Source organism: Cyprinodon tularosa, unplaced genomic scaffold, assembly GCF_016077235.1.
Source record: "Cyprinodon tularosa strain WSP-4 unplaced genomic scaffold, ASM1607723v1 ctg488, whole genome shotgun sequence".
NCBI classification, from domain to species: domain Eukaryota; kingdom Metazoa; phylum Chordata; class Actinopteri; order Cyprinodontiformes; family Cyprinodontidae; genus Cyprinodon; species Cyprinodon tularosa.
In genome coordinates, this window is record NW_024039216.1 from 98,217 (window position 1) to 112,038 (window position 13,822).

Consider the following 13,822-nt stretch of genomic DNA (forward strand, 5'->3'; position numbering starts at 1 on the left):
CTAGGTAACCTTAGGATCTTACATTACAGCAGGATATGCAGTGAGGAGATACATGCATGAAAATCCTAAATTTATTTAAATCCTATCTGTTGCACAGAAAACTCCTTGCCAAAAATCCCAGGTTCAACAGAGAGCAGTGAGGGCTCTCCCGATAGAGCCAACAGCTCCCTGTCCCTGCCAAACTCAAGAAATGGAGTCACTGAGCCATCCAGCACTCCATCCACCTCCACGCCAAGCAGCAGGGAGCATGGCAACATGCCAGTCATGGTCCCCATGATCCCTCCACCGCTTATCAAGCCACCTGCAGGTATTAGCATAAATGCATTTTTCTTTTGGCATTTTCTTTTTGTTGCCTAATAAAAAGTTGTGTAATACAAGTTAATGAAAAACGTGTAAATGATTTATGTTTAAGACAAAAACAAACCTATGGATTTGCATTTTAGACTAAGTTGTCATGGTCAAATCTGCTTAAACTGCTGGTTTTACCATAAACATCTTTCCTGGGTTTTTTAGTCAAATATTTTAAGACTTGATCTGAGTCATGGCTTGGCCTTTCTTGCCAGGCATGTCGACTAAACTCTGCTTCTTCATAAAGACATGTTAATCAAGGTGGTGTGTTACCTAGACTAAAAACTGTAAGATGTTTGACACCCTAGATCTATGAAACTCAATATCAGTTAAGAACTGAACTACAGTGCTTGAAGTCTCATTTAAGCAAACTGAATGTTTCAGTTTATTAAAACAAGACATGATCTAAGATGGAACCTTGAGTTATTCCATGTGTAAGTGGTCAGCAGCACCACACAGCATTCCCTAAGCTTCCAGCCTAAACTCTGCCTTGCTTTTATTATATTTATCATTATATTTATTATTAAATTGATAAAAAATACAGCATTCATTATCATTGCTGATGATATCTAAATCTGCCTGTGAATTAATATGAAAACTGATGTTTCTGCTAAGCTTTATTTAGCTGTTTAAATATTAATCTGGTATACATACCTCAGTGGCGGCTGCTGCTCTATGAAACAGGTGAAGCTTAATCCAAAAAAAGTTAAAAACAAACCGATGGACTTTGTTTTCTAAGTTTGAAGATATTTTGCTTCCTGTCCAGAAAGCTTTCTCAAATCAAAATGTCTGGAGTAGCTTTTGAGTTCCAGGCTTATATGATTGTTATGGCTTAGAAAACATGCAGTCTGACTCGAAAACAGGTCCACCCCTTGGAAATGCAAATGAACCCGAAACTGGCCCATGCCTATAAAAAAGGGAGTCGTTAGGGTTGTTGTTGGCCTGGCTTAACATGTGCAATATTTTGACCACCTGCATGGCAATGAGGATTGAGGTGATATTGGGAAGGAATAAATTCTAATGCTGTATTACAGGTTTGAGTCCAGCCTCACTGGAATTGACGTATTTTGACGTTTTATCCAATCAGGGCTCTACTTTATCATGGGTTACTTCAGTAGACAGAGGCTCGACCCTCAACAGGGATTTCAGGCAGCGTCCTGCTGCTCCGGAGCTGAGGGGACATTGCTTCTGGGAGCGGAATAAACATCTAATTAATGCATAACATCATGAAATTAGATACATGTTAGCACATATTTAATGCATTTTAATGACTAAAGTTATGAAGTTTGACAATGTATATTTTACCAATCATTTTACGAAATCTACAGGGCAGCTTTAGCCTCCCTAGTAAACACCACTGACATACCTTTAAATCTCAGAAAGAGACTAGAAAGAAATGTTGCCATTAAGAATCCCACTAATCTGACAGTTACATTAAACCTTTCACTTAGTTCATTACAAGATACATTTTTTATATATAATTGTTTTTTTTTTTTTGTTAACCCTCCCAAGAGTTAAAGAACAGAAGATAATGTCACTTCTCCATCATTGTAAACAGCAAAGTCCATCAAGATGATGTAGTAGAGATGATCAGCCGTCTCAGCTGGAACCCTAAACTATTAAAAATATACTGATCTCATATAAAATATTATAAGTAGTTGAAACCCACAATGTATCTCTTTTGTTATTTGTTTCAAAAGGTGCCATTCAATTGAAGTTGACAGTGACTGAATCAAATGCTTATAAATAGTGAAAAGTTTGGCCTCTATATCATCCAGGGACAGCCAGCTAACAAGCTTGATACCTGCTGTACACCTTGGTTTCTCTCGGCCGCCCAGTTGCCAATATAATATCTCTCAGAGGAAATGTCTGCGCGCCACGGCCTGACAGGGGCTTCATTATCCCTAGTGTGTTCTGTGGACAGGAGGCTGCTACACTCCAATGGAGGAAGCGTGCTGCTTTGGCATTGCCCTAGAAGAGTCCCCACTGGCCCTGCCCAGGCAGGGAAACAGATGGTGCAGCCCCACTTAAAGCCAGGAGGCCCACGCCTTCCTAAACTCATCTCACCCCCCCCTCAAAATCATTCACACACACTCTGAATTATTCATGGATTCCTCTAAAATCCCACAAAGGCCCTTTGAGGTGCAGGTATGGAGAATGATTGTGGCATGTAGTCGGGGGGGCTGCATAATTACAGCAATAACTGTCGGCCTAAGTGTTTCCAAGGAGGTGCAAGCATCTAATTCTTTATCAATATATCTACTGTAGGAAGATCCTGTGATTTTGTTTATGTTTTTGTCCATTCTGATCTTCATCAAGCTTGAAGATATGCTATTTTTTAGCCTAATCCTGGCTTCAATAATAATCCCTGTAGGCACTGAGATTATGTGAATGAAAAAAGGAAGATTAAGGGAAGATAAAAATGCAGATTGAGCATACTTTCCTGTTTTTAGGGCCCAAGAGAGTTTTTTCCTCCCATAATTGTGAGTTAGTGTTTACATTAAATGGGATGGCCCTGTAGATCCATTAAGCTTCGGAAGAGGTGAAAAGCCCTTCCAGCAGTGATAAAGAGGTGACACGAGGTGAAAAACTAATGGGCCTGCTTCCTTCCCACCCTCACCCGCACACAGCCATAATGTGATAATTGGAGGATACTACAGGGAATATCGGAGGATCTTTCTCATTTCAACACCAACTGCACTAAAAGCCCAAATCTCATCATCAGCAGTCACAGCTTACCACAAAAGAGGCCTTTCACTGTCACCGAGGGGCTTTTAAAATAATTTGCTACTCAGACACGGCAGACGTTTTATTTGGATTAACTGTTTAACAAGCCAAGACTGGAGAAAATCTAGAGTTAGGCTAAATACCTGATCATCAGTGTGTTTGTTCTCTGCTGTACTTTCTGCTATAAAAATCCCAATCCCTTAAAGGTATAGTGGAGGATGTTCTTTTTCCAGGTGGATCATCAAAATAAGTGGTCCTCCTAACTGTCAATCATTCTGGTGATATGGTTACATAAAGCCGTCCTACGTGCTCATCCCCATTTTCACTTACTTGTGGTGAGTCTGACATAGTGGAAAAATTGAAGATCTTCTTTTGGAAATTAAGCTTGTATGAGTGATGCTAACAGCAAATTTGAAACAGAGCGTGCACGAAGAGAAATGGGCTTGTGCATGCTCTCGTACACGTTTAATAGACGGTCCCCTATCTGGAGCGGGTAAAGGGTTGTGCATAGGCATTTCTTTTCTTTTTTTTAATGGAGAGGGCGGGGTCTTTGCGAACATTTGCAAAAAATCCTCCAACTATACCCTTAAGAGATCTGTGCATGTGGGAACCAAAATACTGTTGAAATGTTTTTGCTATTCCAGCCCTCCAATAACTTTTTCAGGACACACTGGTTAAAAAAAAGAATGCCATTTCAACAATTACGTCAAATATTTACAACTTTTCTGGTCATTCAGTAAAGTTGTTGAAGTCTGAGTGACACATTCAGTCACATTTACAAACCTAAGGAAAGTTACAGGATTTGTTGGATATAATCAAAGGATTTAATTATATTGTATTTTCAAATGTTTTTGCAAATAAATTCTACTTGCTGTCACTACTTAAATGCCATATCAACAAACAACAAACCAAAAGATAAAACATATCAAACAGCAACTGTTCCAGCTTCATGTAGTGTGACTGTTGGATAAATGTGTCAAAGGAACAGAAACTATATACCTTCAAGTTCAAAAAACGCAATTAATCTCCAGAGTTGTTTGTTAATTAGCAGAAAGAATAAGGCAAATTATATCATATAACCAGACGTTAGTCACATTTATATTGTATAGCGACATTCTACAGGCTTTACTCGTTGTTTGTGGATTTTACCTAAAAAGCCTCCAGTTTATTTTGCTGTTGCTTCCAGATCTAATTGGCTTATTCTTAAACTAATTCAAACAGATCAGCTGGAGATAGTTGGTTTGTGTTGTAGGGATTTTCTGGTCCAATATCAGCCAAAAAAACAAGTAATGAATTATTTTGTCTTATATCAAAAATCTCCAATAGATTCATGCTGATAGAAACAATCAACTTCTCTCCACTTCTTTTTAAAAATGTATGTAAGTCATTGGTTAATTACCAAAAGGTCAGCAGCTCTCATGGCTACTGTTGTTTACTATTATTTTCAGTTTTAATAATATCACTTGATATAAAATAAGAAATAATTTTTTGTTCTGTGGTTATATTGTATTTGGTCAATGTAAGTATCAGTCAATAAATAAAAGCTGAAAAATCAGTAAAAACTGAAACAGGAGTAAAGTTTTCCTCCTTAGTTTTCTGCATCAGTTTCTGCTTCACTTTCTGCTTTTCTCCAAAATTTCCTGCACTAGAAAAACGACCTAGAAATAAGTAAAAATTTCTTAAATTAAGTTTAATTACCCTTATTTTGAGTAGGTAAATGAGATAATATGCCAATGGAATGAGCATTTTTACTCTTAAAATAAGATGATTAGATAAAATGCACTTGAAATAAGACAATGCAATTGTGTTTTCTTATTTTAAATGTAAATGTAAATTGGCTAAATGTGTCTTTTACCTCCTCAATTCAAGAACAAATGCACTTATTTTAAGAAAAAAATGACTTATCTAGATTTTTATTTTTTTCCATAGTGCCGTAATATTTGTACTTCCCAATCCTTAACAGGTGCTTTTGTTTATATTTGGTTTCTTTAGCAGATTATTTACCCAATTTACCTCACCTTATTTGCAATGTATCTTTCTAACAATTCAATTTTTGTCTCTTTTTTTAGAAGAAGATACATTAAATGTGCAGATAATGTGCGCTTGGTGCCAGAAGGTTGGCGTAAAACGCTATTCTCTGAGCATGGGGAGTGAGCTGAAGAGCTTCTGCAGCGAGAAGTGCTTTGCTGCCTGCCGCAGGGCCTACTTCAAGAGAAACAAGGTAGGAGCTCTTCCTTATCCTGAGCCTGAGCTTTTCCGGGTAAAGGGGGTAGGGGGGGTCATTGGTCTCTAGTTAAACTGTTACAACATTACTGATAATGACATAAGAATGATGCTGGGTGATTCATAAATACACAAAACTAACATGAATTAGCAGATTATCTTTGACTTATTCATTCTCATGAAGTGAATAAACATTAAGAAAAAGTTTGAGGGGATTTTATCCCTTCAGCTGTTTTTTTTTTTTATGTGATTTAGAAGGAATCCTTTTAATAGACACAAAAAGTACAAACTTCTTGCTTTATTTTCTTCAAAGTTAACAAGCCCAAAACAATTTTACTTCTAAACGCTTCTCTAAGTTAAACTTAACAAACCATAGAAACTCACAACAAGAAGAGAAATCCAAAGTAATATCAGAAAAAAAGTGCTTTCCTCCATACCATTATTTCTTTTAATGTGATTATTCGACAGTCGTCAGATCCCCTGCATTTTGTGGTTGCACAACAAAACTGCTAATTGACTTTGGTTAGCGTTGTTTAGGTAGTAGCTGCATGCAATTAACTCTGCCTTTGCAAACCCTTATGTAATCTGTAGTTTAATATAAAGTCAATATAAACAGCTACTTCTTTAAACTTATAAATGTAAATTGATGTAATGTAAAATACTAAATTTTTCTGTTTCACTGCCAAAAATAAGCTTAGCCACGAAGCTGCAGAGACTTTGTCACTGTAGAACGTTTTTCTAACTCTGCTCAATTTGTTTTTCAAATGTATTAGAGTTGAAATACACCGAATAAGCAAGTGTAAACATATTTATAAAATACATTTTAGGACATCCTCAGGTTTCAGAAGAAAATGCACCGGATATGAAGAAAACAAGGTACCAGGATATTTTGGTTAGTATATATTGAGAGCAGTTTTTCTGGTATCTTGCTAAAGCCAGGCATACACTGTACCATTTTTTTTTACCCTTTTTCAGGCCAATTCTCCAGTTGTGCGAGATCAGGCCGACTTTCAGCCTCATCGTGCGTCCTGCGTTGACGGTAACGAGGGGCAATTCGCCTCTCGCGACCACCTCCTGATCAAAAATTGTAAGGTTGGGAGAAAATCGAACATGTTTGAAATTCAGTTGGCCGTCGTGAGGTTTTCCTGAACAAATTCTGCTGTTGAAGCAGAGCTACGAGCGTCTACGAGCTGATTTACCAGAACCTCGAGCATTACGCATGTGCAAACAATGGAGTTCTTCTTCTCCTTCTTCCAGATTGATGAGTCCGACCAGCGTCATCACTCCGCGCTGAGTCCGACGTGGGGTTTTTGGATGTGCAGTGTGAGGAAAATACATTGTGAGCTGTTAACTTTTAAACCCTGTGGTTTTATCATACAGTTTGAGCTGTAGCTGCTTGCAACAATTGAAAATATATCTCAGTGTATGCCTGGCTTTAATAATCAACCAACAAAGTAATAAATAGCGAGAAAAACATGACTGCATTCAGACAGGTATGTAGATATGAATAGTGGTGGTGGGTGGATTGTTGCAAAATATCGGTAATTAAGGATGTCCCGATCAGCATTTTAGGCCTCCGATCACGATCTGATCTTTTAACCTCAAATTCGATGCGATTTCGAGTCCCGATTGATATTCTGATTTCAGTATTGAAATGTATAAAACTTAACTTTTAATAAGACTAATATTTCATTATTATTGTAAATCCCATGAAATCAAAATCTTACTGAGAATTAAAGGTCAGCTTCAATTTAATATTTTAGAAAAACACTGACTTGGTACAGTATTATCAAAAAGAAAGTGCTATCCAAGATTCACTTTTAGCTTATTAGTGGTTAACATAGGCTGCCATAATGTCAATAAAAAACGAAATGTACTGAGCAAATTTTAAATGCCCTTTCTCATCTTAAATGTGGTGTGAACAGATTGACAAATAGTCACAATGTAGTGTCTCGATGGAAGAGCATAGCTGGGGTCCAAAACTTCCGGAACACGAGTTAGTCTAACATTCTCAACTACTGAGATGGGCTGGTTGTTAAGAGCAACAAATTCGACCAACCTTTCTGTGAACTTCTTTGCTCTCTTATTTTCGTTGGAGTATTTGTCACTCCTCATAACGTCCAGCCCTTGTTGCTTTGCTTTAGCAACCTTTCCATCTGCAGCTTCACAAAACGCTTCATACACATTGTCATGTTTTGAATCAAGTTTGTGGTGTTAAATGTAGCTCTGCTGCTACCTCCCCTTGAAATTGCAATGTTGCAGACATTGCAAGTAGCTTTAGGACAGTCTTTGCTTGCGGGAGTAAAATATGTCCACGCTTCTGACATGCTTTCTATGGAGGTTTGTATTCCGCAGCTACTGGCAGCCGTTACTTGTTGGTACATTATGGCAGTTGTATGTACAGATCTGCGAGCTCCGATCATTGGAAATTATGAAAAGATCAGGGTCAATAAGATCTCGAGATGGGGATCGGGACATCCCTATCGATGATATCGATTTAGTTTTAGATTCCCTCTTCTATGCAATTGCGCTGTTTCGCCAAAAAGACAACAGCTACGGTGGCCGCCACAAGACTAGCTGAGTAAAGCGGGAGTAGGCAGCCTCCCCTCGTCCCTTTGTTTCTTTTTTCTGCAGCGAGGCTTCTGATAATAATTCTTTTGTTATTATATTAATAATGATTTTATAATTTTATATACTTTTTCAGTTGATAAAAATGTTGAAAATAATTGCAGCAGGAGGGAGAAATGTAAATGTAATTTAATATCTGTATTTACGTTTCTAAACTTTCAATTCACGTTTGAATTATAATTTTTTACTAATTTCCAACTTTGTGTTGTCTTCCAATTTTTCCTTCTTATCTTAGTAATAACATGTTTTTAAGGTAGTCGCCTATAAACCACTAAATTCTGTGATAGGTTTTATTAAAAAAAATAAAAAACCTTTAGTGAACAGGGTGAACATTAACACCCTGATGACTTTCTGCTGAGGTGTAGAAACTGGATCTCCACAGACAGAAGTTAGTTGTTTTAGTGCTCTGGCTAAAGAAAATAAAAAAAAATCCTAAATTCCCGTTTTTTGGAGATCTGATTCCGAGTGCCTTTTTTTTCTTTTCTTTTTTTTTAAGGCTTGAGGATGTCCTGATACTAATCTTTAGTGCTAACTACGAAACTGATTAATCACAAACATAACATTATGAGCTATTTGCTTTTCTCTCATGTTTTCTTTTACGTTTCATATTTACACAAAAATATAAATTGAATTATTAGTTTTCAGATTAGGCCAAATAAATACATTTATCATCAGCGTACTTGCACATGCACAAAGCTAGTCTAATGCTACCATTTGACTGCTTATTCTCAAAAGCTATTATTAAAATTGGGCAGAGAGTTTCTATCAGAAATATAATTTATTGCATCATAGATAACTCCTTATCTAGTGAGTTTGATGTTTATTGCTCACAGCATAGCAGCTAATATGGACTCAGTGCAAACACACAATACAGTTCATACTGTCCAGAGACAGAAACCATTCCGGATAAAAATTATTAGTTTCTCATATTCAATAAAATAGGATTATATGTGAATAAATAGGTTGTATCTTAGTTGATAATGCACCTCCAGATATGACAAATAAAAGTTTTACACTGCTCTCTGCAGGAAACGTATTTGAAGTTTTCAAATAGATTGCAATTTGCAGTTTTGGAATCAAAGCAGTAACTTTTTGTAGCAGCTGTGTAATAGGTAAATATAATATATCATTGAATAGCTATCTTCTTGTAGCCTTTTAGCATATTTTGGTTGTAAGTCTTATACTTTCCTGACTTATTTGGATCAATGCACATCAACTTTACTTGAATAATGTTTTTTTACTTCTTCACTATTTTAAAAAGTGACTGATTGCTCCTCTGTATTATCTCATATTTATACCCTTAGAGAAACAGGAACGTATGCACTGCAAATCAAAGGTTTCCTGGACACTTTAATCAACCTAAAAAAAATCTTTAACTTTCATTTGCTTTTTACATGAATTGTTGAGGCTCTGAATGTGCTGCTCTTCTGTTGAAAAGGTTGGATTTAAAGCGGGATTTTTATAACTTATTCAGTGTTAGATCGTACTCCTGCAGTAAAAGATTATTGATTTGAAGACCTTTTCAAACACCTTTACCAGGACCACCATTAATAGTGGAGGTTGCTCTACCTACTAAATTAAATCTTGTTTAACTGCACTCTCATTTTCTTTGCTGTGGTTAAACAAATCTCCTTTCTCTTTTATACCCAAGCTGGGATATATAAGGAATTATACAGTGAGTATATCATATTTCACTCTACGTTTTGTCCGTCCTGAAATTCATCCAAATAAGCACAACACTACAGCAGATAAATGCACCTGAACTTTCTTCATTTAATGTCTCTCTTCCCTGACACTATTTCCCAAAGCATGTAAAATTCAACCTGAATGTTCCAGCTGCTGTATTATTGTTTATAGTATTATTCGAATGTGCTTTTTTAAATATGATTTTGTTTAGCATCAAAGTAGAGTGTAATCAACTAAATGTTGACAGAATGACAGATAGCTCAGCTCCCTCTGGTGATTTAAAGCATTCAATGACATTTGAAACTCAGTGGGAAACTTTGACAGGTGCAAGAACAACTAAACTTTATACTACATAAAAAAAAATACCTCTTTTAAACATGTTTCATTTATATCTGCGCAGATTAACCAGGGAAGTTATTGCATTATACTAAATAAAAAGCTTATTTGAGGTTTGTTTCTTGCTTTTATTACACTGTCTAGATTAAGAATAGATAAAAAATGTAGTCAAGAAAAAACAGGAAAAAAGATTATGAAGTGAAAATACATAAAGAGAAAGAAACATGTGGGCAAAAAAAGACTGATACCATAAACCAAGAGCCGTTTTTCATGCAATATGACTGAACCCAGCTGCGTCATCTCCTCCACTTTCATTATTTAGCTTCAGCTTTCTAACTGCCTGCCTCCCATTAAGACATTTGTAGCCCTATTGTTATCCCAAACCCACCTTAAACCTATCTGTTACCCCTACCACACACTTCACCACTGTCTCGCCGCCCTGGAACATGCCTTCAGATAAGGTAAAGTGCAAAGTATTCATATTTCGGGAAATTTTTCAGGTTCTCTTAAATTCCAACTCAAACCTAAGTTAATTTATTTTCGTTTTATTTGATTTACCAACAGAAAATACGTTGTATTGTTGGGATTCCAGACAAATTATGCCCTCATATGAACAGTATCTGTTAACATACATTTTTTTTATGTATTGCAGCCTAATCTTAATTGGTCATCCATGAGATGGTTCTATCTACAGTTGTTCTCGATTTGCATGTTAAAGGATTTCAGATTGCAGCTAAGCTACACTGGGCTCTATTAAGAGATATCAGACTAAAACAGTTGATAAATTTATGGTATATCACTTAAAATATTTGGAAGATGAAGAAAATGATTGTGTGTAAGACATGGTACATCTTCCCCCCAAATGACTCTCTCTTTAGTGTAATCTGTTTTCTTATTTGGTGCAGTCAACTTTCACCTCAACAGATTATGCACGCTTTTAATAATTAACCTGCAGCTGTTCTATTTGCCAAGAAGACATGCTGGCTGTTTCATCGGCAGAATGCACGTGTTCAAACATCCCAAACAGAACAGTTTTCCTCTCCCTCAGTGGCTCAGATTCCATATTTTGTCTGGCTGTCGCACATTTATGCAGTCCATTTGTGTAAACGATACCCATATGTTTCTTTCCCCATGCACCCACAAGGCTGCACACAGCAAAGCGGCCTGCAGGCTTTCTCCTATTCCTCACATCTCCCCATGTTTGTGCACGCTTTGGATAGAGGTGTAGACATAGGGGGGTGGGGGGGTTGTGAGTGGGAATCGTGTTGCATGAAGCATCCTCAGCTGCTTCCCTCATGAAGTCTAATCCCCTTCTCGTGTGACGACGGTAGCGACTTTCTCACATCTCTGCATAGCTCCACATTATCCGGGGCTTGTCTGTGTGCAGTGAATGATGATGGATAGTTTAATTCAAGCTAATCACTTGTGTTTCTGTTTACTGTGTCTTTAGCCTCTTCATTTATATGGAAGAAACCACTTCTAAACTTCCAGCACTCAATTATTCTGTGTCTCTTCTGCTAATGACATACATAAAATCACAGCTCAACACACTGAAAATCTTTGGGGAATGATGCTGAAGTTCTTTGAAAAGTTTGGGCTGTTTGCATGAACTAAACAAATCACGTTAGCCTTCAGCTGTTGATGAAAAGCTCCTTAGCTGCAGCTCCTTTAAAATGATTAAATTATGCAAGGTTCACATTTATCAAACTCCCGCTCGTATAGTAAGAAACATGCATACAGTACATAACACAGCATGAAGTTTGAATTGTAACGCAGATCCCTAATGTTGCACAAGTTACCTTTGCTGTCCGATTAAAGTGATCAGCTTTTCATTTTGCTCATACGTAAGTTATCCATGGTCAATATTTCAAGTATTGAAACATAATTCGTCATGTAATGGATGGACCCAGCAGCAGAGAGGAAGGAGGCAGAATCACAACAAAGATGACATTTAAGGAAATAAAATAAAAGTAAATAAACATATAGAGCGCTTGAAGACACAGGGGAAACGGGCCAAATAGATTTTAGGATTTATAAGTGCTGGATCTGTAATAATTGGATGGGTGGATGATAAGACCAAGCTGCAAGTTGAAGGGAAAGGAAGGCTGAGGAGACAAACCTGGTAATGGTACTACATGCTTACACATACAGAATTTGAACACAACAGCAAATGAAAACTCAGAAGAAGCACTGGGATAATAATAATAACTGCACAGAAAATAGCCTGTAAATAAATGTGAAGTCCAGCAAATCATGACATAGCCATGCAGTCTATGCAGTATTTTTCCAAAACAAATTAACAGAAAAGCTATTTTAAGCCAAAAACATTTTAATTTTTATCACAGGAGATAATAATGAATAGCAAAGTCATCCTTTATTCCGTATTCAGCGTATTCACATGTAAATCGAATGCTGAGATAGTGGGAGAAGCAGATCACTATGTAGCTGTTGAATCATTGGGGTTGAGTTCAGTTTTTTGTGTCACAGATTGTTTTTTTTTTCTTCTTTTTTTTTGCAGTGTGCAAAATGTTAAAATTTGCTAAATCAAATAGATTAGAGAACATCAGTGACTATTTAAATGTGTACACCTTACATGAGAAAAGCAAATGACACTCTTGGGGTCCTTACTGGGAATTTTGGAGACCTTATTAGCTGAACTGTTATAATAATAAAATGTATTAATCTTTTTTTTTTACTTTCCTTTCCAAAGTTAAAAAGCTGTATGAATCCTCCACTAAACCATTACATATTAGTTGTTTTATTATCATACATTTTTTACTTCTAGACTCACCTACTGGGTTATATCAAAAAAAAAAAAAAAATTCAATATGTCTGTGATGAAGGTACAGAAAAGCCAATATGTATGGTTGTGAAATAAATATGGCTAATCCTGGTTGTTACAAATTGCATTTTCAACCTTTAAATTGCATTACCATTGTAATTACGAGAATAAATTTGCTAAAAGGAAACAATACAGTTTCTTTACGCTTTGATTGGTTGGTTTTTCGGTTGGTTGGAAACCCTTTTTTACGCATCACACAGGTCACATGATCATCAACTGGACCTTACCGTCCTGTAAACAGATGAAGGAAGAGACAGGAAGCAGTAGGAGGTGGCGGAGCATATTTGGATTCATGTGGATATTTTACATTTTTGATTGCATTTTATTTCTTATGGAAATACTGCAAATCTGAAAATGAGCGTTTTAGAATTGAGCAGAATTATGACATGGTTTTGCACACATTTGTAATGGAAACCCAGCTATAGTTATGCTGGTGAAGATTTTCAGTCACCCAGGTCATTGTCACCTCTAGATCCAAAAGGATCCATACTCTAACTGTAAAACTAGCGGAAGAAGTGAATTCCTGTTACTGTAATTTTTGCACTTAAGTAAAAAAGCATGATGACTTCTTGTCATTATGCAATTAGGTACAAATCACTAAATAACGACTCCTACAAAGAGTGATCAGCTTTAACATTTTTTTACTTTATTATTATAGTGCATCACTTACTAGGATTTTTCTCTGTTTTGAGAGGGTGCTAAAACTAGTTGTGAGAAAGTATTTAAATTAGAGGGTACATTTCTGCACTGCAGTAAAGTGAATCGTAAAGAGTTTTAATAGGGTAGTAATAAATATGGAAGGTGGTTTAAGAATTTGTGTTTTAAAAGCTTTTTTGCAGGGTTTTTGTAACCCATGCGTTGCTGCCACTGTGGAGAAATTCTGCTTGTTCCTGATAAAATAACTAATTTATCTTTGTTTTAAGCAATTGAGTTTTATAATTTTTACTTTATATTATCTTCTTGGGGTTTTTTGTTTGTTTGTAATGCCATCTTGGTAATGACAAACTACTTCTTTTTCCTATCATGATTTAT

The 13,822-nt window shown here is 36.4% G+C and overlaps 1 protein-coding gene across 5 annotated transcripts in view; it reads left to right on the plus strand.

The window, feature by feature from the left end:
• sobpa (sine oculis binding protein homolog (Drosophila) a) overlaps positions 1–13,822 on the plus strand; it is a 50,474-nt gene that overhangs the window by 14,649 nt on the left and 22,003 nt on the right. For 3 of the 5 annotated variants that reach the window (XM_038302339.1, XM_038302341.1, XM_038302342.1), the window contains exons 3-5: positions 98–307; positions 5,145–5,296; positions 9,578–9,601. In XM_038302339.1, coding sequence (XP_038158267.1) covers positions 98–307; positions 5,145–5,296; positions 9,578–9,601 — 386 coding nt within the window. The remainder of the gene's footprint in view (positions 1–97; positions 308–5,144; positions 5,297–9,577; positions 9,602–13,822) is intronic. The other 2 variants (XM_038302340.1, XM_038302343.1) reach the window with 1 other exon arrangement.